General features: G+C 40.0%; 1 protein-coding gene across 2 annotated transcripts in view; it reads left to right on the forward strand.

The window, feature by feature from the left end:
- The window catches only part of EGLN1 (egl-9 family hypoxia inducible factor 1), a 47,263-nt gene that overhangs the window by 14,212 nt on the left and 6,560 nt on the right, over positions 1 to 26,491 (forward strand). For both annotated transcript variants that reach the window (XM_053912812.2, XM_045196363.3), the window contains exon 2: positions 23,818 to 23,937. In XM_053912812.2, coding sequence (XP_053768787.1) covers positions 23,818 to 23,937 — 120 coding nt within the window. The remainder of the gene's footprint in view (positions 1 to 23,817; positions 23,938 to 26,491) is intronic.

Consider the following 26,491-nt stretch of genomic DNA (forward strand, 5'->3'; position numbering starts at 1 on the left):
TAGAAATATATGCTACTTAGATACTGTAGAAATGTAATTGCTCTGAGTTGTCTGATACCTTGAATGATTTAATGTAGCTTAAATACTTGTTAAATTTAGCACTTACTACCTTTTCAGTTTGGGAATTGCATATGTATCATAACTGTAAAAGTCTTACATATGGAAAGAGGTGGCTGCTTTGTGACTTTATATATTTTCTGAATATAAAAATAATACAGTGCTTCAAAATACATGAAGCAACAACTGGCAGAATAGAAAAGGGCAACATCTGAATACAGTATAGGTAGAGATACTTTGTTCTAGTAATTGTTAGGACCAAGGAGACAGAAAATCAGCGAGGGAACAATAAAAGACTTTGAACACTAACAGCCAGTTTGACCTAATTGACATCTATTGAACACTCCTTGAAATGACAAAATTAGACACATTCTTTGCAAGCACGCACAGAAAATTCACCAGAATAAACCCTATACTGAGCCATAAAACAAGTCTCAATAAACTTGAAAGAATTGAAATCATTCACAGTATGTTCTTGGGCCACAATGAATTAAATTAGAAATGAACAATAGGAATCTTGCAAGTCCATATATGTGGAAATTTAACAACATTACTAAATAAACTGAGTCACAGAAGAAATAGATATAGACATACAGATTTAAAAGAAAACTAGAGAAAATCTTTCTTTTAAGATTTTTATTTATTTATGTTTATAGAGAAGGGGAGGGAAGGAGAAAGAGAGGGAGAGAAACATCAATGTGTGGTTGCCTCTGGCGCACCCCACACTGGGGACCTGGCCCACAACCCAGCCATGTGCCCTGACTGAGAATCGAACCTGCGACCCTTTGAGCCACACCAGCTAGGGCAAGAGGAAATCTTTATGATGTTGAGATAGGTAAAGATTTTGTAGGACAAGAAAAAAAAGAGCCATAAGAGAAAATAACTGACAAATTTGATTTTAAACATTAAAGCCTTTTGCTTACTGAAAAACACCCATTTATTTTTTATAGGGTTTTTAAGATGCTTAATGCAGTGCCTGGCAATAATAGGTCCTCTGCATTATTGTAGTTGCTATAGTGATTATGACTACTGTAAATGTAATAGTGATTATTTTACTTCCTAAATTTTATTTTTAAATTACAGTAGACATTCAGTATTACTTTATATTATTTTCAGGGGTACAGCATAGTGACTAGGCAATTATATAATTTACGAAGTGATCCCCCAATAATTCCAATAGCCATCTGGCACCCTGCATAGTTACTATAGTATTATTGACTCTGTTCCCTGTGATGTACTTCACATTCCTGTGACTGTTTTGTAACTATCCATGTATATTACTTAATCCTTTCACTTTTTCACCCAGCCTCCTTTCCCTCTCCCATCTGGCAACCATCATTTTTTTCTCTGTATCAGTGAGTCTATTTCTGTTTTACTTGTTTATTTTGTTCTTTAGATTCCACATATAAGTAAAATCTTACTGTTTTTGTCTTTTTCTGTCTGACTTATTTCCCTTAGCGTAATACCCTCTAGGGCCATCCATGTTGTCACAAATGGTAAGGTTTTATTTTTATTTTTCATGGCCAAGTAATATTTCATTATATATATGTACCACATTCTCTCTGCTCACTTGTCTGCTGATGGGCACCCGGGTTGCTTCCATGTCCTGACTGCTGTGAATAATGCTGCACTGAGCTTAAGGGTACATATATCTTTTTGAATTAGTGTTTTGAGTTTCCTCGGACATATACACAGAAGTGGAATTGCTGGGTCATAAGGTAGTTCTATTTTTAATTTTTTGGAGGAACCTCCATACTGTTTTCCGCAATGGCTGCACCAACTTGCATTCCCACCAACAGTGCACGAGGGTTCCCTTTACTCCACATCCTCTCCCAAACTTGTTTTTTGCTGATTTATTGATGATGGCCATTCTAATAGGTGTGAAGTGATATCTCATTGTAGTTTTAATTTGCATTTCTCTGATTAGTGATGTTAAGCATCTTTTCATATGTCTGTTGGCTGTATGTATGTTCTCTTTGGAGAAGTGTGTATTCAGGTCCTCTGCCCATGTTTTAATTGGATATTTTGGTATTTTTTGGTGTTTTGTAAGGTCTTTATAAATTTTGGATATTGACTTCTTATCGCATATACAGTTGGTGAATATCTTCTCCCATTGAGTAGGCTTTCTTTTTGTTTGTTGATGGTTTGGTTTCTTGTTTTTTTTGTTTGCAGTTTTTTGCTGTGCAAACTTTTTAGTTTCATATAGTCCTATTTTTTAATTTTTTTTGTTTGTTTCCTTTGCCTGAGGAGCTGTATCGGGAAAAATATTGCTAAGACAAATGTCAGTTTACTGCCTATGTTTTCTTCTAAGAGTAAGGTTTCAATCTTACATTTAAGTCTTTAATCCATTTTTAGTTTATTATTGTAGGTACTATATAGGGTTTGTTTTGTTTTTTTTGTTTTTTTGCATTTATCTGTGCAGTTTTCCCAGCACCATCTACTGTCTTTACCTCTTTGTATGTTCTTGCCTCCTTTGTCATTTATTAATTGATCACATATGTGTGGGTTTATTTTTGGGCTCATTGTATGTTCCGTTGGTCTATGTGTCTGTACCTCCAACTTTGTTCTTCTCTCTCAGGATTGCTGTGGGTATTCAGGGTCTTTCGTGCTTCCATGTAAATTTTTGGATTATTTGTTTTAGCTGTGTGAAAAATGCTGTTGGTATTTGGATAGGAATTGCATTGAGTGTATAGATTGCTTTGGGCAGTATGGACATTTTAATGATGTTCATTTTTCCTTTCTGTGAGCACAGTATGTGCTTCCATTTTTATATTCTTGAATTTATTTCTTCAGTGCCTTACTTTCTGAATACAAGTCTTTTACCTTCTTGGTTAAATTTATTACTAGGTATTTTATTTTATTATTTTGTGATGCAGTTGTAATTTTTTTTTCTTAATTTCTCTGATAGTTCATTATTGATATTTGAAAATGCAGCCGATTAATTTTGTGTGTTGCTACTTTGTTGGATCATTTATCAGTTCTTGCAGTTTTTTGGTAGAACCATAAGTTCTCTCTGTACAGTATCATGTCATCTGCAAATAATAGTTTTACTACTTTGTTCCCAATTTGGATGCCTTTTATATCTTTTTTTTCTGTCTGATTGCTGTGGCTAGGACTTCCAATACTATGTTTAATAAAAGTAGTGGAAGTAGACAACTTTGTCTAATTCTTGATCTTAAGGAGAAGGCTTTTAGCTTTTCCCCACTGAGTATGATGTTAACTCTCGGTTTGTCATATATGGCCTTTATTATGTTGAGGTATGTTCCCTTTATTGCCACTAAGAGTTTTTTCATAAATAGGCACTGGATTTTGTCATGCTTTACTCCCTCTATTGATATAAACATATGCTTTTATCCTTCATTTCGTTCAAGTGGTGCATCACAGTAATTGATTTGCAGATACTGATCCAACCTTGCATCCCAGGAGTAAATCTCACTTGATCATGGCGTATGGTTGTTTTTAATGTATTTTTGAATTTGGTTTGCTAATGTTTTGTTGAGGATTTTTGCATGTATGTTCATCAGGGCTATTGGCCTCTAATTTCCTTTTTTGTAATGTCTTTGTCTGTTTTTGGAATCAGGATAATGCCGGTCTTGTAAAAGTGAGCTTGGGAACCTTCCCTTCCCTTGAAATTTTTGGAATAGCTTGAGGAGGATAGGTGTTAATCCTTCTTTCAGTGTTTGGTAAAATTCGTCTGTGAAGCCATCTGGTCCAGGATTTTTATTTGTGGGAAGTTTTTGATGACTGATTCAATTCCACTGGTCATAATTGGTCTGTTCAGATTTTCTGTTTCTTATTGATTCAGTCTTAGAAAATTGTTTCTAAGAAGTTACCCATTTCTTCCAGATGTTTGGGCATATAATTGTTCATAGTATTTTCTTATAATACTTTATATTTCTGTGGTGTCAGTTGTCTCTTCTCTGCCATTTCTGATTTTATTTATTTAGGCCATTTTTTTTCTTGATGAATCTAGTTAAAGGCTTATTAATCTTCTTTATTTTTTTCTCAGTACCAGCTCTTGGTTTCATTGATGTTTTGTATTTTTTTTAGACTCTGTTTATTTACGCTCTGATCTTTATTATTTTGTTCCTTCCGCTCACTTTGGGCACTGTTGTTCTTTTTCTAGTTCCTTTAGGTGGAAGGTTAGATCATTTATTTGAGAGATTTTCGTTTCGTGAGGTAGGCCTGTATTGCTGTGAATTGCTTTCACTGTGTCCCGTAGATTTAGGGTTGTTGTGTTTGCATTTTCAATTGTCTCAAGGCGTCTTTTTTATTCTTCCTTGATCTTATTGTTAACCCCTTCCATAATTTAGTAACATGTTATTTAACCACCTAATGTTTGTGTGTGTGTGTGTGTGTGTGTTTTCTTGTAACTGATGTCTAGCTTTTATACCATTGTGGTCAGAGAACATGTTTAATATAATTTCAGTCTTCTTAAAATTTATCGTGATTTGTTTTGTGGCCTAACATATAGTCTATCCTGGAAAATGTTTAATGTGCACTTGAAAAGAATGTATATTCTGTTGCTCTGGGATGAAATGATCTAAAAATAACAGTTAAATGCATCTGGTCTAATGTGTCATTTAAGGCCGCTGTTTCCTTGTTGCTCTTCTGTCTGGGAGATCTGTCCATTGATGTCATTGGGTTGAAGTCCTCTTATTACGACTGCATTACTGTCCACCTCTCCCTTTTATGTTCATCAGTATTCGCTTTACATATTTGGGTGCTCCTGTGTTGAGTGCATACATGTTTACAAGGGTTGTATCCTCATGTTGGATTGATCCCTTTATCATTATGTAATATCCTTCTTTGCCCCATTATAGCCTTTGTTTTAAAGTCTGTTTTTTCTGATATAAGAATTGCTTTTGAAAAACCCCAGCTTTTGAAAAATACCATTTAAAAAAAAAAAGTCAACCCTTTGGGAGACAGTACTTACAAAACATGTATCTGATTTTTAAAAAAACAAACAAAATCCAAAACTTGTATCTAGAATGTATAAAAATATCTTATAACTCAATAATGAGAAGAGGGACAACCCAACAGAAAAGTAGGCAAAAGATTAGATATTTCACAAAAGACGACACATGCATGGCCAACTATTCACGAAAAGATTCTTAATATCATTGGTTGCTAGGAAAATGAAGATTCCAAGCACTGAGATACCAGTATGCGTGCATACACCAAGATTTAAAATACTGACAGTGCCAAGTTTTGACAAGGAGATGGGGCAGCCGGAATCCTCATACATCGGTACATTCATTACTCGTGGGAATGCAAAGTGGTGCAGCCACTTTGAGAAAGCAGCTGGCTGTTTCCCCTAAAGTTAAATACAGACTCATCATACGACCATAAGTATCTGAGTATTCTAAGCCGAAGTATTTACAAAGAAATAAGAATGTCCACACGATTAATATTTAATATTTAATATTCATTGTCATCAAAAATAGGAAACAACCCACGTGCCCATGTTCCGGTGACTAGATAAATGTGGCACATTGTACAAAGGGATGCTGTGCAGTAGTGACATGTGATGAACTGCTCTTTTATGCAACAAGGGGGGTGAATCTCAGAACCACTATACTAAGTGAAAGATTATATCAGAAATTATTTAACTACTTGTGGAAGTTTGGGTGATTGCTAATTTTTCGCTGTGACATATAATTATTAGATATTCTTAAAGATATAGGTACATTTTACAGGATATTTAAGTAAAATTTCTAGTAGAATTGTTGGGTTAGAGAAGATTATAAAAGCCTTATATTGCCAATGTTTACTGAATGCTTCTTAAGAAGCAAGTAGTCTTTCTACTCAGATTATCTTCTTTATTTCTCACAACCACCATATGAGGTATAGCTACTGTTTTCATCATTTTACAGTTGAGGAAACTGAAGCACAGATTTTTTTAATTGTTCCAAATTACACAGGAAGTTGCAGAACCAGGGCACAAAGTGCTTGGCTTCCTAGCTCAGACATGTGAAATGTATGTTTCCATGTATACATGTTTTAGGGGATGTTGTATTTATTTTCAGGTCTCCTTCTTGATCTTACTGTATGCATTTCAGAAATTTCTTAATTTTTTAAAAGACTTGAAACTTATTTTTAGAAAGGGGAAGGGAGGGAGAAAGGGAGAGAAACATCCAGGTGAGCAAAACATCTATTGGTTGCCTCTCCTACACATCTACAAAAAATGTGATGACTGATACCTCAGATATCCAAGGGTTTTTTCAGTAACTATTTTACATACCTCTTAACAGCCCAAATGTTGGCAAAGAAGAAAGATCTTTTATTAACTGAAACAACTGGTTTATGTTTTCTTGGTAGTATTAATCCCCAAAATTCATATTCTCTTACCTTTTTCCCCAGGGTTTCTACAAGTAGGTGATACCATCTGCATTTACTTGGTCTTCACGTACGTAGTCCTTAATGACCTTAAAATACTACACGTACCTTCAAGTGCTATTCTGAAACTAATCTTTTGAAAGTTGTTATTCCATCTTATAAAAGGACCTGTTCTTTTTCTCTTCCGCCGTTTCTCTCCGTAGCCACTCTGTGGCACTTGACCTAAAGCTAGTATTCAGAGTCAGAATACCTGCATTCAAAACCTAGCTCTGCCATTGGCTAGTTGTGTGATGCCAGCAAGTTGTCTGCTTGTTTTCACATTTGTTTCATGGTATAACTGTGGTACTCATGTCATGATTGTGGAAAGGACTAAATGGGCTTTGTACCTGGTACACAGTAAGCCGTCAGAATTATCACCTTTGTTTTTCACCCCACCCCTTGTCCTTTTCTCTGTCCTCATGGGATTTGACCACTGGCTTTGATATCACCTAGACCTGGGTTTCACTTCTACCCCTGCCACACGTAGCTGTATGACCTCAGAATTTATCTGGAATCCTTTCCAAGCTCATGTTTCAGATCTGTAAAATGGGGGTCATTCCCTTACTGCAGGCCCGTTGGGAGGATGAGAGAGAACAGTTAGTACAGGGTCTGGCGCACTAGTTGCAGAGTGAATGGGATCTGCTGCTCTGCTGTCATTTCTAGCCCGTCTCATCCGCTTGATCTCATCCAGTTTGGTGTCTTCAGGTTCCATCACTGGTCTGTTGATTCTTAATTCTGTTTCTAGTTGGGTTTCCTTCTCGCACCATTAAGGTATACTTTCCATATGTCTTATAGAGGTTTTATATCTGATATGAAACTAATTCTCAGTCATCTTCTCTCTGAAACTTGCTCTTCTGTGTGTTTTGGATTTGTTGAGTTTAATATGCCTGTGTACATGTAAGTGGGAGTTAGTTTTTTAGGTCTAAATCTCCAGAAAGCCACCTGGGCTGTGGTGGTCAGCATGGAGATAGTAACTGGAGCCACTGGGCTGAATGCAGTTCTGGGGGTGGGGGGTGGGGGTGGAATTTTGCTTAGCGAGAGTAGTGCTAATTGCAGAAAGCTTGGGGAAAACAAAACCCTTCATTTCTGGAGAAAGGAGAGGTGGGGAGAGTAAGTTGAAAAAAAAAAGAAAAAACCCCAGAAGTCAAGGCTGTTTTAGAAACCAAGGAGGATTAGTGGTATCAAACACAGCAGAGGGTTAATTAGGATTGGGACAAAAAACATGTATTGCTTTAATTAAAAAGTGGGGAGGGCATAATTGGGGGCTTGGCCATAGCAATGTCATTGTTGTTATGAGAGCAAAAGTCAGAAAGCAGTGAGTTGAGTATGAGTGGTAAGAAAGATATAGGCAAAGGTTCTGTTGAGACTTTCACTTGAATGGTGTCTCTGAGTCATAAATCTTGTTAAAGTAGAGTCGCTGAATCTGTGAGCCTGGGGTGAATCCCTAGAGTCTGCATTTCCAACAACCTCCCAAGCAGTGGGGATGCAGCTGTTCTGAGGACTGCGGAGACCCACAGTTCACGGATTATGCAGTAAGGCATCCTGGGGCACTGTAGCAAACTCACAATGGTGCTGTGGAGTATTTTGAAATTTCAAGGGAAATATAGCAACATCTCTTGGACCACAGCATTAGATTGCTATACAGTAGGTCATTGAATAATGTTATTTTGTACAATATTGTTTCTTTATAACATTGATGAGATGCAGTGTGAATTTAACCCTTGTTTATATCAATTAGCCTGTGGTAAAACTTGTTTTGTTATACGTACCACCTAAAAATAAGTGTGAAACAGGAAATGAGGTTGTTCTGTCCAATCTGATTCCAAGGTTTGAAAAGTTAGTAGTGCCCAACAGGTGCTAAGTTGTGAGAACTTAAAATACTTGCTAAGTGGTTTGGCTCATCCTACTTAATAAAAAGAACTATTAGTTACTTCTTTTGGCCTAGTAGTGTCATTAAAAAGTTACTAAGACATTAATTACTATGCGAACCAAGAAAGATTAGGAACTGTTGATATAAACTTTTTCATAGAAACTTACCTGTGGAGCCAAGCAGCTGAAAAGGGAAGTGAGAATACTGCTATTGCAAGGCTTTTATTACCAGAATAATTTATTCTAAGGTTACTCTGTTTGTTTATTAGAACTGGGTATTCACAAAATTAAAAGATAATATCTTAACGTGTCTTTGTTTGAGATGCTTATTTAAGTACTAAAACCTGGTGTTTTATAGTGACTAATAAAGTTGAGCTTTTAGAGCAATAAAAGTTACCAAGTACTGTTTAATTTTGGCATGCATTATTTTGGACTTTGTGATGCCAGTTATATTTCTTTTAATTCTATTTTAAGTGTCTGCTTTGTGTCATTACAAAGGATTGGAAATGGGGAGACCTAGAGTTTTTGCCCTTTGGGATTCCCATCTCTAACTGAAGAGTTGGGCCAGACCTTATGGCATCTTCCAGTTTTAAAATTCTAGGGATTTTATTTTAAATTTCTGCTCCGTCAGAAGTGCTGCCAGATGGGACATACAGTCTTAAAGCTAGACTGGAAGAGGTCGAGCTCAGGGTCCTTGTTTTAAAAATAAGGAAAGCTGGCCCAGATGATGTGAATGGCCCAAGACTGCCCACCACTCAGTGGCAGATAAAGCAGGGACACAGGCTCTTCCGCCTCTGCCATGTTATGCTCCCCTTTCCTCAGAACAGTTCTACCACTTGAAGACAGCTGGGATTCATTTGCATAAAGAAACATTTATTGAATATCATATACCTATCAGTCATTTTACCAGGCATGTTATTAGCTTCCTAGATGTACAAAAGAGTGAATATGCAGGAAAGCCGTATCGTATGGGGGCTCACAACTGGGCTCTCGAGTCTGAAGAACCTGGGTTTACAGTCCAGCTGACCATTTGACTCTGTGGCCTTGGGTCAGTTAGCCATCCCAAGCCTCAGTTTCCTTGTCTATAAAATGAGAAGAATAGCCCTGGCTGGTGTAGCTCAGTGGATTGAGCATGGGCTATGAACCAAAGGGTTGCTGGTTCAGTTCCCAGACAGGGCATATGCCTGGGTTGCAGCCTGGTCCCCGGTGGGGGCCATGTGAGACGCAACCATACATTGATGTTTCTCTCCCTCCCTCCCTTCCCCTCTCTCTAGAATTAAATAAATAAAACCTTTAAAAAAGTAAAATGAGAATGATAGTAGAAGGCATTTTATACAATGTTGTGAGGATTGAGATAAAGATTTTACTTACAATGGTACTTTGCACATAGTAGGCTCTGTTAGAGATTATAATGAAGGTGTCATAAAAAGGAATTGAGATTTATAGGACACTTTCCTCTGTTGTCTTGTTAATTCACATGCCTATGAGGTAGATGGTGATAATCCTAACTTTTCAAAGGAGGAGCAGCTCCAGGGCTCTGTAGCTGCTGGTCATAGCTAATGGTTAACACTGTGCACCAGGCAGTGGTTGAAGCACTTTTTACCTACTGGTTTATTAACCATGCAGGTATACTATTATTTTCACTTTACAGATAAAGGAAATCAGGCACAGAAAAGTTAAATCACTGGCCCAGAGTGACCCAGCCAGGAAGGGGCAGAGTTGGAATTCAAGGGCAGGAAGTTTGGCTTCAGAGCCCACTGTCCCTAATCTCTGTTCTATTTCATGCAGCCTTTTGGGATGGTCAGAGCCATTTTGCAAACTAGAAAGCACTGCCTAACACGTGGTGCTACTGTGACCCTGACCTGGTCACTGTGCTGCAGAGACTACAGTCCACCAGGAGTGTGTCTTCTCCAGGCTGAACCTACTCACTTCCTGCTGCTCGGTGCACTCACCATGTTGGCCATGTTCTTACAGTAATACCTGCTGCAGTTCGTCAGTGCCCTTCCTCTGATGTGTCTCCAGAAATGGATGCAGGCCTCAGTGTGGCCTGAGCAGGGCAGCTCCAGTAGAGCTGTTGAATGCGGCTTCCGGTTGCAATGGCTCTTTAGTAACACAGTGACTCTCACGGTCAACAAAAACTCCTGTGTCATTGTCGTCGTCTTCTTTTTTTTTTTTTTTTTTAAAGATGTCTGTTCTGCCAAACTGTTTTACCCTCATTTGATAGTTTACTCTGCAAGATAGTTTAGTACCTGCCTTCAAGGGGGGTGTGGCTTGAATGGAAGAGCAACTATAAATTCTCAGCATAGTGACTGTCACATAGTAGTACCTCAGTAAATAGTGGTTGTTTCCTTGTTGTGTGTATTTATCTAAACTTACCATATTCATAAAAATTACTTTGATAAATTCATTTATTTCCGTGATTCAAAATCATTGATAAAAATATAGATTAGCTTGAGGCTAAAGATAGAATTGAATCTGCTTCCAGGCTGACAGAGGCCTAGATATGGGATTCGTACAGAAGCAAACCATTACTTTGTTCATCTCACACTTCACCATCTTATCAACTAAATATATGAGGGATATTTTTCAAAGATTTTTAAGTGTGTTTTATTGATTATGCTGTTACAGTTGTCCCATTTTTTTCTCCCCTTTATTCCCCTCCACCCTGTACCCCTCCACAAGTATCCCCTGCCCTTAGTTCATGCCCATGGGTCGTACATATAAGTTCTTTGGCTTCTCCATTTCCTATACTATTCTTAACCTCCCCCTATTTTGCACCCACAAATTATGCTTCTTATTCCCTGTATCTTTTCCCCCATTCTCCCCTCCCCCCTCCTTGCTGATAACCCTCCATGTGATCTCTATTTTTGTGAATCTCTTCCTGTTCTAGTTGTTTGCTTAGTTTGTTTTTGTTTTTTGTGTTTAGGTTCAGTTGTTGATAGCTGCAAGTTTGTTGTCACTTTACTGTTCATAGTTTTGATCTTTTTCTTAGACAAGTCCCTTTAACATTTCATGTAATAATAAGGGCTTGGTGATGATGAACTCCTTTAGCTTCACCTTGTTTGGGAAGCACTTTGTCTGCCCTTCCATTCTAAATGATAGCTTTGCTGGATAGAGCAATCTTCGATGTAGGTCCTTGCCTTTCATGACTTTGAATACTTCTTTCCAGCCCCTTCTTGCCTGCAAGGTTTCTTTTGAGAAATCAGCTCAGAGTCTTATGGGAACTCCTTTGTGGGCAACTGTCTCCTTTTTTCTCACTGCTTTTAGGGTTCTTTCCTTATCTTTAATCTGGGTAGTTATGATGTGCCTTGGTGTGTTCTTCCTTGGGTCCAACTTCTTTGGGACTCTCTGAGCTTCCTGGACTTCCTGGAAGTCTGTTTCCTTGGTCAGATTGAGGAAGTTCTCCCTCATTATTTGTTCAAATAAGTTTTCAATTTCTTGCTCCTCCTCTTCTCCTTCTGGCACCCCTCTGATTCAGTATTGGAACGTTTAAAGTTGTCCCGGAGGTTCCTAAGCCTCTCCTCATTTTTTTGAATTCTTGTTTCTTCATTCTGTTCTAGTTGAATGTTTCTTTCTTCCTTCTACTCCAAAATGTTGATTTGAGTCCTGGTTTCCTTCCCTTCACTGTTGGTTCCCTGTATATTTTTCTTTATTTCACTTTGCATAGCCTTCACTTCTTCCTCTATTTTGCTACCATACTCACCATTTCTGTGAGCATCCTGATTACCAGTGTTTTGAACTCTGCATCTGATAGGTTGGCTATCTCTTTGTCACTTAGTTGGTTTTTTGCAGTTTTGATCTGTTCTTTCATTTGGAGCCTCACCTTTGATACTAGACCTTAAGACATCTTGCAGCAGTCTCTTCAAATTAATATCCATATGGTGGTGGTCCTCAATTTTTATCTTATGGCCCATCAGTTATTTTGGTTAGATTCAGTGGGCCCCATCACCCTCTAGAACCAAAACAAAACTTCCCTTTTCATCAACAACACATTTAGACATAATATTCAGTAACAATCTGTAAAATTCTACCTACAGTAGATGAACATTTAATAATGTTGACCATAAGAGCTGGGCAGTTCAGTTACTTACAGAATTTAGTGAGCATTGTGACATAAAGATTAAGCCTGGACCAGCAGAAAACCATGGCTCCAGGAAACATGTAGTTCTGCAGACTAGGGTGGAAGACGCAGTGGCCGAGATACTTGCTCTGGTGGGTCGCGGGAATGAAGGTTTGAGAGAAATTTTGGAGGTCAGCAGTTACCGGCACTGTGCCTGGAAGTCACCAGGTATCAGGGTTTAGACAACTCGACTTCTTAATAGTTGTCATGGAACTCTTGAATTTCATTTAGACTATTTTTACAAGCCACTCACTAGGTTTACTTGAACATTTCTTAAAAATAAGCTGTGCTTAGGGCCAAAATAAAGTCACATGGTGCTGAATGAATATAGACATAAGTCTAAAGACATAATTTAGTAGGTATGGCCCCTCCCTTCTCCCTCTCACATTATTTTCACCTCCCTCAACTCCCACCCCCCAATCATCCGTTGATTCATTCAACAGATATTTGAACCCCTATGTTTGGCATAGGTTAGTAAGACCTGGTTCATGTTCTGTAGGAGTCCAAAATCTGTTGGGGAAACCCAGAAAATAAATATACAAGAGTGTCTAGGTATGGCAGTTTATAGATAATTAAGCAACTTTTCTAATGACTGTGAAAAACAAAGAATATTAAACTCATTCAAAGCGACAAAAGTAGAATGAAGGTTAATGTTACTTAAAACAGGGCCATCATTGTTTTCTAAGATCAGCTCTGGTCCTTCACATTAATTACACTGCCAGGCAGTGGTGGGAATAGGCAGATTAAACACTTCACTTAAAAACACAGCACAGATAGATTTACTCGTAAAGTGGAGATGGTCACTCTCTGCATGACCCGTGGAGGCGGCGCTGGCTGAAATGAGGTGCACTGCATGCCGTCGTGTAAACTGGAGGTCTGTGCAGAGAAACTCGTACTCTTAAAAGGATGCACTTTGTCCCAGTGTTTGGTTATCTGCCTACAAAGGGAGTTGTATTGTTGTTATTGGGGGGAAATCAGCTCATTATTAGAGTTATTAATTTCTTAAGGGTCTGATTTACATGGTTTTATGATCAGTCTTTTCAATAAGGATTGCTGACTTTGTGTCTATTAAGTCTTAATTGAAATGAGCATTTTAGAGATTACTGATTACCTCTCCAAGCATTAAGACTAGGGCTAAGTTTAAACGTTTAAGTACTACATTTGAGTCCATTCATTTTGGGAACTTAAAAAATACCAGCCTGTTGTTATCATTGCATGATTCCGCATTAAGAAAATTAAAAGCAAAACAAACATTTATTCTTTTATAGAGTAACCCAAAAGAGGAAATAGCTAGCTGTTTACCAGCTGCAGTAAGAACAGCAAGCTCAGTGCTTTACAGCTGCACTTCAGAAGTGTTCCACGCCACTCAGTCACCCACTCAAGTGAACGAAACTTGCAGAACTGATTGTGTCGCCTCCTTGTTCAAACTCTTCAGTGGCTCCCTACTGCCCATAAGATAACCAACCGTAAGTTGGTTATCAAGGAATGCTAACCTTCCATGAAGGGCCTTGGACATGGGCGGCCTCATCTGTCACACCCCTTGCCTCACACTTCGGCCCCCCTTGCTTGCACTTTATGCACTGCACGTGCTTCTGCGCACACGCCTGTGCACACACACACCATGCAGTTTCTTGTCTCCCGTTGTGACTTTCTGTCTTTCAGGAACATTGTCCCTCTTCTCCTTTGCCTGGCTATTTCCTTGTTCTTCCTCCAAGACCCATTTTCCCTGACCCCAAGAGTAGGACCGTCATTGTGTCTTGCATATGCCCTAACTAAAGATGTTCAGAACTGAACTCCTCATTGTCACCTGTTGTCTTCATCCATTAATGGTAATCCCATTTTTCCAGCTTCTCAGTCCAAACCCTCGAGTCGTTCTCTCTCAAACCCCGAACCAATCCTTCTGAAAAGGCTGCATATTCTGCCTTCAAAATAGTATGAGCTCCAGCCACTCCTTACCACCTGCTCGGAGCAGTCACCACCCCTCACCTGAGTTAGTGTAGGGGCCAGCCTCTGACGCCTGCCAGCCTTCAGTTGTTTCCACGTCGGGGGCCAGCAGACTCTGTGCAGAGGGCCAGACGGGAACAATTTCAGTCTTTGTGGCCAGCACAGTTTCGGTCGCAGCTGCTCAGCTCTGCAGTTGTAGCATGAAAGCAGGCATAGGTGATAATGTAACCAAGTGAGTGTCCACTGAAGCCACTGACAATACAAAGCAGGCTGTGGGATGTAGCTTGCCAGCTGGTGGTCTCTGCAGCCCTGTGTGCTTTGTGTCCCCCCTCGTTACCTCTCCGACCTCAGCTTCCACTCTCCCCCCACTTTGCTGTCTCCTCTGCAGACACACTGACCCTCCTTTCCCTCAGACATGCTGGGCACACTGAGCCTGGACGCTCACTTCCTCATCTCTTCCAGATTTGCTCAGATGTCAATTCTCAGAGAGGGTGACCTGACCACCCCATTAATAATTATGCCCCAGCATTGTATTCCCCATTCCTGTTTCCCCCACAATAGTTCTCTTCTAGCAGACTATGTATTATTCTGTGTTCACTTGTGTGTTTGTTTGCCCCTTTTCCTCCCACTAGAATACGTGTTCCCTGAAGGCAGTCACTTTGTTCTGTTCGTTATTATGTCCCCAAAGTCTAGAACATTGTCTGATATAGTGGGTGCTCAGAAAATATTTGTTAAGTGAACAAATAGTGGATATTTTTAAGATTTTTTTTAAGGTGGTTGTTTTTTAAATGAGTTTTTCCTTCTGTCTTCCCACTACCCAATCCTGTTTCACAATATTAATTTTGCTTTAGCTGTCCTGTCCTCTCCCATCCCCCTTCTCTGCATTCAGGCTCTGGTCTCATCTGTAGGTCGGGACCCTCTTATCCTGTCTCCAGTCCCTCCCCTACAATAGCCTGAGTGATGTTTGGGAAGTTTGAAGTAGGATTATTTTGCTACTGTTATTCAGAATTTGGCCTGTTGCTAATCAGAATCCTTTGGAATGCTTGTTTAAAATTCCAAGATTCTAGGCCTCATCCCATCCCTACTAAATCACAATTTCAGAGGGAGGGGTTGGGAATGATTGTGTTTTAAGAGTTAGACCAGAGGATTCTTACTGAACACATTTGGCTACATTGGGCTTCTAAACAAAGCTCCTTGGCAAGTCAGCAAGAGCCTCTCTGCCCCACCCCCATCCCATCTGCTGCCCGCATGTCATTGTCTAGCAAGGTCTACCACTCGCGTTTCTCTCAGGGTGCCGTATTGTTCCTGCTTTTGGCAAATATTCTATCCCCTCTACTTGCAATCTCCCCCTACTCTCGAAAACTTCTAGTTTTATCCTTCAAAGTTTTGCTCCTGCATTACCTTCTCCATAAAGTCTTCTCTGATGCCTCATCCCCGTGAAAGCGTTAACCATCTTTGCTGTCCGGGTACTTTGTATGACTCTGTTGTGTGTATGACACTGTCCCGGACACTCTGCATGACTGTCTTCCCAGTTCTGACACACACACACCCGCCCCCGGAACCAGTTCCGTTGTTTAGGTATTAGGTATATTCTTTCTGAGAGATACTGCTCACGTTTCAGACCAGAGATTTGGGAGAGTGCTATAGACCTGCTTGCTCCCCCAGAACCTAGTTTTTAATTGGCACATTGCTATGACAGTAACTCTCCTACTGAGTTCTGCCACACATGCAACAGTGTATTAGCAAGCAAGCCCCAAATACTCTTACAAACGTTTCTAAGCTGGATGACGTTCCCGTTCTCCATCCTTTTAGCAGCACTGAGCTGACAAACACCTTTTATGAAAGGTATATTCTAGGCAAAAGTGCCAGTCTGGTTTTAGGATTCAGTTTAACCTAGTTGGAATCAGACAATGGAATTTCCGTATAGGAAACTAAGCACAGAAACAGCAGGAATTAGTCCCAAAGAGTGCAGCCACCGGGTTCCCTGGACTTGTATGTGTTCATGGAGAGCAGCGGTCCCTACTTGACACATTCCTGGGCAAACCAGGTATTTTGAACACCGTTCTTTATAGTCACTTCTTTCTGTTATGCTAATTACCAAACTCTGGGTTTGAGGAGAGGTAAGGACACAGGACTTTTCTCACTGGAGTGAGGTTTTTGATTGGAAGCTCGACATTAACCAGTGATTGTGTGCAGGGGTGGGCAGAAGTAGGTTCACAGTTCATATGGAAGAAGACATGCAGATTATGGTCATTACAATGGCTTGTTAGTGCAAAAGGATGTTGCAGTGGCACAGTAAACCTACTTTTGTCCACCCTGTATGTCCAGTAGTGTTTTCGCAAATGTTAACTCACCACTGTAGGATGAATATCAGAAACCTAATCCATGCCCTCCAGTTCATTAAAACAAATAAATGTGTTACGCTCTTCTAGTAGGTTAGATATACCTCTGTTCCAGACTCGAGTTGAACCAGGTGTGGAACTTTTTGTCTCTGTGTCGCATGCCTAGTGTAGTGCTTGCCCAGGGGCCCTGAGAGGTGCTGACATAAATATTTGTAACCATAAGCAGCTGGGTTTTTGTTCTGTTTTTATTTTTCTTCTAATGCTTAATTAAATGGCAGACTCTGTGCCAGGGAGTAATATTAATAACATAACAAGTTTGCCATAGTTGTCTGAGCTGTGTCTTACCAGTGGCATCTCCTTGCATGGCTGGAGAACCATGTGACTCCGTGGGTGGGGATCAAGTTGAGGCCTGCTTGGGGTCCCCAGCCTCCTGTGGAGAGAGGTTGCTCTGTCCCCCACTCGGTCTGCGGTTCTGGTGATGTGGGCGAGTGGCATAGACTCAGCCCTGCGTAGGAGCCTGAGGAAGAGCTGTGTGGGGCTGGCGAGAGTGCAGCTGAGGTTAACAAATTATAAGTCTCTGTTCTGACCGCAGAGCCACACAGCTCAAATATAAACTGCTTCACCAGATGATTCCGCATCTGTAAAGTACCTCCATCAGTCCATGCTCAAAGGGAAATGGACTGTAGTAGGCATCATTATAGCCTCTCGATTACACGGCCTGTGGGGAGCACTGTCCTTAAGCACGTTGATTTTTAAATGTGTACTGGCGTGTTTTCTCTTGGGCTAGAATTAGGGCCCAGTAAGGAAAGTAATGCGTCTGGGGTTAAATAGTCCATCATTCTTGGGCCACTTGGGGAGTAATTTGGAGCAAGGCTGTTTATTATCTTTTCTTTTTTTCCCTGCATTTTTCACATTCCTGTGAATATGGTCAAAAGAATCTATTGGACTTTGTAAAAGTTCAATTTATACTACTAGTTAACATGGCTATCTTCTGCTTCCTGCACAGACGATAACTACTGCGTGAAAATACCCTATGGGAGCATCATACCAGTGTCGAAGCTGTTGCCCTGTTATATGACAGAAGGTGCTGATGGCTACAGAGCTTTTAAAAAGTCAGTAGACAAAGAATGAATAACTCAATAGAAAAACCGAATAAAGGATGTAAGCAATTAACAAAGGAACATAAAATGGCCAGTAAAAATATGAAAAAATGTTTACTTTTACAAATTCAGTAAAGACTAAAACATTACCGACATTAAGCTTTTACCTATCAAATTGAGTAGTAGGAATAACATGTACTGTCAGGTTCGGAGAGTGGGTGGGAGGGTATGCGCACTGTTAAAATGCTGCTGTGTATAAGCTGACATAACCGTTCTGGAGAGAATTTTGGCAATAAAACAATTTTAAGACTTACAGTTTCACTTCTAGGAAGTTAATTTTAGGGAGGCATCAAGGATATGTACAATGGAGGAGGTTCAAAACTGTTCATCACAGTATTGTTTGTAGTAGCAAAAAGTTTTAAAAATACATTTTAAGGAAAAAAACCTAAATGCCTTTATAAATTCTGTTTTATAACATGTGTTTATCATTTACGATTAGTAAAAAAAAACAATTAGTAAAATAATTAGTCAAAAGTCAATTACAATGAGTCACCTTTTGATGATTTTATTTGTTTAACAGTTTTCCTGTGATCAGGAAAGCAACAAAGCTTGCTGAGCTCTTACTCAGAGTGACTTTATTCCCTGTGAATCTGTCCTTAGTTCTCTTCTTTTCTCCCTGTACTCTTCTCTCCCTGGGCAATCTCTGGCAGCCACATGGCTTCAGCTGTCCCCTGTGAAGATGGCTCCTAAATCTGCATCTTCAGCCATGGCCTGTTTTTGGAGTTCCAGACTGGCATTTCCACCTGCCGTTTGAACACCTATCTCCACCTGGATGGCCTACCAGCATGGCAAACTCAGTATGTCCAAACAAATGCACTCCTCCCTCCCAAACCCGTGTTCCCTATTTCCTTCCATGAGTGGTCAGCTGAGCTCAGCCGGACACAAAGCCTTTAAACCATCTTCGATTCAGCCCTGTCCCTCGCTCTGTCTGTGGAAGCACTGGCCAGGTCCTCTCGCCCCTCTCCTGTTCATTACCCGCCCCCTCCACTGTGCCCGCGCCGTGTTTTCCCGCCCTGTCCCAGGCCCCCTCTGCATCTGGCTGTGGTTCCTTTTCTGTCTGTTCCAGTGAGGATCAAACTGGTCTTCTCGGTGTCCTGTTTCTCCCTGCCCCCTTTCCCAAATCCATCGCAGTCACGCTTCTGAAGCAGCTCTGACCACGTTGCTCCCTGCCTAAACACGGTGGCTTCCCTCTGCCTGTAGAATAAAGGTCGTTCTGCTTAGCAGGCATTCAGATTTCTCCACAAGCTGGCCCCTCTTTTCAGTTTTCTTCCCTTTTCTCAAGAACTCTCTGCTTTAGCAATCTGAATGTTCCTTATCACCAGATATATTCTGTATTTTGCATTTAAAACTTCCCTTATATGATTCACTATTTTCGAAATGCCCTCTTTTCCAACTTTTATATCTCTTTTAAGCTCAGCTCATATACTGCTTCTTCCATGAAGTCTGCCATGAGCTGTCTTCATGCTCTCGCAGTGCTTCCATTCACTGTCTTGTCTTTCTATTCGGAATAGTTGAGTGGGCTTTAATTTTGGTCTTCTGAAAGGCCCGTATTGCCCTGTGTGTACTAGAGGCTGCACGAAGAGAAACTGCCCTTGTTCTCATCACTGTTTTGGGTTTTTTTTCTGTGCTAGTTTCATTTTTGCTATGGTACAGATTTGAAAAATTACTTCTCAAAACATAAAGTCTGAGTTTATTTATGGCAAGATGTATTATTTATAAAATAAAATTGAGTTAAAAAAAAGTCAGGGTATTTAAATGCACACAGATTGCCCTTCCCTATTACCCCCATTCAATATGCTAATTGATGCAGTGAACGAAATTTCTTACTTTTTATAAAGTTTTTAATTGTACCTTTAGGACTTAAGAGATTTACATAAACTAAGCAGGTATAATTGAAATCTGAAGTTTTAAAAATTATTCTTATAGTAAATACTAACTTGTTCTCAGTCCAGTTCTTTCAGTGACTTACTTTTCCCGCCAGAGCTAGATTTACATAAACCCCAAGGTAGGCATAGGTGTGGGTGGGCGTGCCTTGGGAGTGGATGGGGAAGAGACTTACCAGGTACGACTGGAGAGATGGAAAAACTTTAAGCGGTATGTCCGTCTGGGAGAATTGAGCATTATGCATGAAGAGTGTATCACTGTAGCAGGCAGAGGTCACGTAGGAGCCTGTGTTACCAATTTCATCTGAACTCTTCAGTCAAACGAAACACAAGCTTTACTGAGCCAGGAATTGAGCAAGAATAGAGGAGGTTATTTCCCCTCTGGACTGCCACTTGCAGTCTCTGTGACCTTTGCCAAGTTTTTCATTCTCCTTGGAGTTCAGTGTTCTAGTATCTAAAATGGCGAGACTAGTTGTACCTATCTCATAAATTTGTTTTGAAGACTAACTGAGCTAACGCCTGGCTTGTAGTTAGCACTTACTAAATTTTAACTACCAGCATTACAAAGGGCAGAGTGCTCTGTAAACCAAGGCAGTACATTTTCATAGGATAGATTTCTCAGGTAGTAAACCTTGTCCCCTCATTCAAGACAAAAATTGTATTTTGGTAGCTTATAAAATTTTAGTTGTCTTAGCTTTGAATCAGTGTTTTAAAATAATTCAGTTCAAAAGGGAAAATAAAAGTTTCCTGGTTCAACATCATATTGAATACAAGCCTTCCAATGCCAGAAATAAATGTCTTCAGATTCCAAAGTATCTCAAACCTCTTCCTTCCTTTTATTCTCAGAGTAAAAAACAAATTTGTGGTGTTTTTAATCTTAAAAACGTCCTCAATCATGTATATTTTCATATCAAAAAGGAAAAAACAGTATTTAATTGTTTTGCTTATGTTTAAATAGGCTTTTCCCAGTGGGAAATTGAAATATTTAAAGTTGGTGTCTCAAAGAGATGGCAGATAAGGACCATACCCCAGAATTCTATAGTGGGCGACTGCATTGTTTCTTTTTCGGGCCACTGTCTAGACCCTTCTGCCGCCTCCACCCCGAACCTTCAGGGCTGTACAGTCACGGCTAGTGCTGCTACTCTGCAGGAAGGGCTCAGGACAACTAGGGGGTCTCACTTCAGTCCCTAACACGTCTCTAGAGGTGGAAATATTTTAATTTGTCTTGACAGACTTTGATATAGAACTACAAAGCAATGACTGTTACTCCTTCTCTTTTTTAAAGATTTTATTTATGTATTTTTAGAGAGGGGAAGGGAGAGAGAAAGAGGGAGAGAAACATCAGTGTGTGGTTGCCTCTTATGCACCCCTACTGGGGACCTGGCCTGCAACCCAGGCTTGTTCCCTAGACTGGGAATCGAACCAGCAACCCTTTGATTCGTGGACTGGCACTCAATCCACTGAGCCACACCAGCCAAGGCAGTAGCCACCCACTTCTTGCTGTGTCCTCACTTGGAGGATGGGGCAAGAATATCTCCAGAGCCTCTTACCAAAGTGTAAGACACTAATCCGTTGGTAAGGGCTCCACCCTCACGGCCTGAGTACCTCCCAGAGGCCCTACTTTAAATACCATTATTTTTGGGCATTAAGATTTCCACAGGTGGCTCGCTCGGGTAGGGTTGAGGGGGAAGGACCATAGCAGTATGCTTTCTCTTACACTGATCTTCATATAACTCTAGAATAAGGAAACTGCCTTCCCAGCCAAGGACCGTAGGTGCTCACTGTTGGTTACTTTTGATGTCCTTTTTCCTGTGCTTAATTTTTAAGATTTCATCATATTTCTACCAAATTTACTTTACCTATAAAAATACCTCACTGTAACTTAACTGTTTCCTGTATTTGTTATGCTCTTCCTGTTTGTTTTTTTTCCCTTCACTTTTTCAAATCACATCTGTCCTTTAAAGGGAAGCTTAGGTCTTAGGTATAGCTCAGCATCTTGTCCTATTATTTTATTCCACACGAGTAGTTCCTTTTTCTAGAATTCTTTTAATTATCTGCTTATCATTTGTTTTGTGTGCCCGTTTTTTTTCTTTCCCTTTAAGTCCTTAAAGAGAGATACAATGCTCACCTTTTTTGTCGTGTGATGTGGTAGATATTCCATAAATACTTTTTAATGTTGTTAATGACTTCTTAACTAACAAAGTGCTTAAGCAGGTAGAATCATTTGTAGAATGAGTTATTAATCGCTTTACCAAGAGATTAAGACAAGACAAAGGAAACTGAATATACTGAAAATATTGTGAATAAGAGTACATTAGTCTTCTGCATATTAAAAACAAAGCAAACATGGCAATATCAGAGTCCCTTTTACCCAGATATGTTTAAAATATACCAGTACAACAAAATTACCAATTAAGAAATAGAGCATGAGTATCATTTAAGAACTGGAAAAGCTATGTTATATTTAAGGAACTTTAAATTTTGATCATCCATAACTAAGGAAAACTTTGTTAAAGTATGAATTCTGGTTTTAAGCATAGTTGCTGCTCGATTTCATGAGACTTGCAGAAGTACCTTCTTACATTTCTAAAACCCCAGCTCGGGGAGTCTCAGCACATGCCTGAATGACTGAATGCAGTCCCACTGTATCAGTAGTAGGCCACACAGCTCTTTGCATGAATTTATGACCTCCCACATTTTTGCCAGTTTCCTACAAAATTTCTCTTCCCCAAGAACCTCCGGGAGTGTGGCTCTGTAGGGTCTCCACATTTTCATCCCATTCTGGTTTTCCTGGGTGTGCCGAGGCTGTCTCCTCTTCATGTCTAGTTAGAGGGCCGGGGACTTCTCTGAGATTCTCTGAGGCCGAAAACCTCGGAGTGACTTACTCATCGGGTGAATGTGAGTTTTAAAAGTTAGCAATTATCATTTATCTTAATTATTAATTTAATTACTATGTGATAACTTTGTACTAATTCTTTGACACTAATACTTACCCACTGGCTTTAATACATAAATTGGAGAAGTAATAAAGAGTTCAAGAATAATTGGTAACCTTGAATATCTTTGTTTTTGTCATTTTCATAATTCTGAAATTTTTATTTTAATCGCCCAGTTGATTATTATGTACTACATCCCTAGAACATGTAAGTAATTTGGTGGTTTTTACTTTGGGCCTCCCTTCCACCTTCATGTTTAACACTCAGTAACCTTCTGAACTATATCTTCTTATCATCTGACCAATATAATCACTCTTCTGATTTGAAGAGGGGTTAGTCCCATGCTAATTCATCCTTTAGCTTTTTTTTTAGTCACTGACATTAAATAAGTTAAGGTTTGGAGCTGACCTAAATCATGCCTGTTCGCACTGGTACCCTCAGAGACGGTGTCAGACGGGGGTTGACCATGAGCCCAGCGGTGTGAGGCAGGTGTTCTGCCCTGAGCTCAGGGAGGGCAGTCCTCCCGTAGAGCAGACTGTCAATATGGATCAAGGTCATGAAATTGGGCCTTGCCGTCCTTCTGGCCTTTGGGGGGTTTTTTGGGGTTTTTTTTGTTTTTTTTCCCTTTTAATCCTGACCCAAGGATATGCTTAATGATTTGGGAGAGACAGGAAGGGAGGGAAAAAGAGAGAGAGAGAAACATTGACTGGTTGCCTCTCACATGTGTACTGTGTGCTGGGGACTGACCCACAACCTAGACATGTGCCCTGGCCAGGAATTGAACTTGTGACCTTCCGGTTTATGGGACGACACTCCAACCAACTCAGCCACACCAACCAGGGCACAGCTCCTGACAGCTGAGTGTTCATAGCGGTGTTGCGCTCTGACCCCTCAGGGTCAGCTCCTCCTGCTGCTGTGGAGCAGGAGTCACAAGGCCTCTGGCGTTCACCGGTGCACCGTGTATTCTTTAAAATAGTGTCAACACAGAGTGTCTTTGACTCCTCTTATCTTCTAAATGTGATTTTATTAGAGAAGAATTTAAGTCAGAGTAGTCAAAAATCAGCTTATAGATGATTTCTCTTTTAATTCAGACACAGACTTTAAAAATCATCATTATTGTTACTGCAGGCCATGGTTGCTTGTTACCCAGGCAATGGGACAGGATATGTACGTCATGTTGACAACCCGAACGGAGATGGAAGATGTGTGACGTGTATATATTACCTTAACAAGGACTGGGATGCCAAGGTATGCTGCTCAGTCGAGCATTGTTCTTTCTCACAGGTACTCCTCATAGGTAAGACTCCTTAACACGCGGAACACTCAAAAATCACTCTGTTAGATTTGTTTCAGTTTAGGAGTGGATATTTGTGAAATGAAACATACTAATACATCTTGAAAAGTGGATTCCCTTGTTTTCAGATATTGAACTGTTCATCTAAAATTTAACTTTCATAAAAGTATCTTTTATTAAAACGTGGTTCTTTTAATAGTTTTTATAAAAACACTTCTGTCAATGATTGTTTTATAATGGCTTTTTAGGGAGATCATGTATAAATAATTACCATAGTTTGCTTGCTACTTACTCCCACTTTATTCTTCGCATGGTTGTAGAGATGTTATCTGGCATTGGATTGTTGCATTGAATATTGATTGTGGGAAACTGGGAGTTTATCAATACTGACAAATCCTGTAAAACCAGTTAGAGTGGACAGGGTTAGCAAAAGTAGGTTTACAGTTGTGGGTATGTGAAACACAGTTATTTCTTGTATTATTTATTTATTAACTTACTTATTTGTGTTGTGTAAACTTACTTTTGCCCACCCTTGCATAAAACATTTAACTTCTGTTTTAAACATACATTCCCTTAATATTAGCCCAAATTTCACTTCAGTTTAAATGATTTAAACTTTGAAAGCATGTTATTTGTTATTATTGTATTGGAGGTGGTGTAAGGTAATTTTGGTTGATTTAAAAAATTCGTTCAAATTTGCCTTTTAAAGCAAAATATTCAAATAGAAAAGTGAACACAATGTATACCCCAGTGGGTTTTCACAGAGCCAACACACCTGTGTAGCCAGGGTAATTTTTTAAAATTAAATAACCTTTAAAACACCTCTCACCTTCTCACACACCTCCACAAAAATGGAAACCACCAAGTCTCGAGTGTGCAAAACCTGTTTCTCCCCTAAACATACAATCCTAAAATTTGGAGTATTCTCACAATGCTCCAGTGATCTTTCGCTATATCCTTCTGATTTAAGGAGCTTCCTGTGTCCTAGTCCAAATTCAAAATGCAGGTAAGTTTTACTGCTAAGTAGAGCTTAAGGCATTATATCAGTAGACACGGTTTTTTCCTATCACAACTTTCAAACTTTGAAATAGAGAAATAAATTTGGTAGTTCAGCTTGAGAACAACATACAAAGTAGATTGGTGTAACTTCGGTTAAAACTTAAAAAATTTTTTTTTTTTTAAGATTTTTGTGACTGTCTGGAAAGCTAGAAGTACCTTGATCAGCACTTAACTTCTGTATACTGTTAGGTGCTTTGGGCCAGTATTTTAATTTTCATATGACCAAGCCAAAGTCATTAATATATTGTTTTTAAATTAGTACGTAAGCAGAACAAAGTCCTCAGCATTTTTATATGTAGAACTGAAGCCTTTCATTACGGGAATGTGCTCAGTGTCTGTGGTGTGCCAGACGCTGTTCTGGGAGCTGGAGATCGAGCAGGAGGAGAACCGGCCCTCACAGAACGGGGCTCTGGCGGAAGGTAGAAACCCGCAGACTGACAGTTACAATTGGTTACGCCACGTGCAGGGCGGATTGCTGGGGGAGCACATGGGAGCCCCACCTAATTCAGAGGTCAGGGATGGTTTCCCAGAGGAAGAGTAGAAGCTTCAACTATCTCTTTTTAAACATTTTCTTTTTAAAAAAAATATTTTGTTTATTTATTTTTAGAGAAAGGGGAAGGGAGGGAGAAAGAGAGGGAGAGAAACATCAATGTGTGGTTGCTTCTCATGTGCCCTGACTGGGAATGAAACTGGCGACTCAGGCCAGTGCTCAATCCACTGAGCCACACCAACCAGGGCCTTTTTAAACATTCAGCAGACCACCTGTGATATTCCCGATGAGACTCCGGTTAAAGGGAAGGGGCCAGGGGGAAAGAAAAAAGACAAGTTCTTGGTCACAGTCTAAAGGTTCTTCAGATGTGTATATGAGTGCCACAGGAATCACTCTGACACCGTGGGAACCTGAGGAAGGCGGGCAAGCGTGCCAAGTAGCTTGACTTCAACTTACTTAGGGATGAACCTGACCAGTAGCTCTCTGACTATATAGACTCTAGGAATAGGCCCAACCTCCTTAATGTCTTGATCAAGTACTAAAGTTTCAATTTAAGAGTCTAGCTACTTAGTTTAGTTTTTTGAGGGCGAAAAGCTGCTTAGTTGGGTGGGTTTTGCCTCACGTAATCCCCCAGGTGGTAAGTACCAGGAGGACACCTGTCGGCATTATTCCCTACTCTGCACCCTGGGCCCACCTCCAGTCCCACAACAGTAGACAGACGCTTAAGTCAATATTGGAATGAGCTGGTGGGCCCACCTAATCCCAATGGAGAAGGGTATGTATTTGGGTAAATAATAATCATCCTTTCTGGATGGAATCCAGTTTTAGGAGCAAGTAGTCATCGATGTGTCAGGCTCAGTCTGGAAAGGGAGGGCTTCAGTCCCTGATAATGACCGCAGTGGTGGTGGTGATAAATGGCGACACGTTCTGCTGGCAACACTGAATTCTTCAAATACGAG

Source organism: Desmodus rotundus, chromosome 10, assembly GCF_022682495.2.
Source record: "Desmodus rotundus isolate HL8 chromosome 10, HLdesRot8A.1, whole genome shotgun sequence".
Taxonomy (NCBI): domain Eukaryota; kingdom Metazoa; phylum Chordata; class Mammalia; order Chiroptera; family Phyllostomidae; genus Desmodus; species Desmodus rotundus.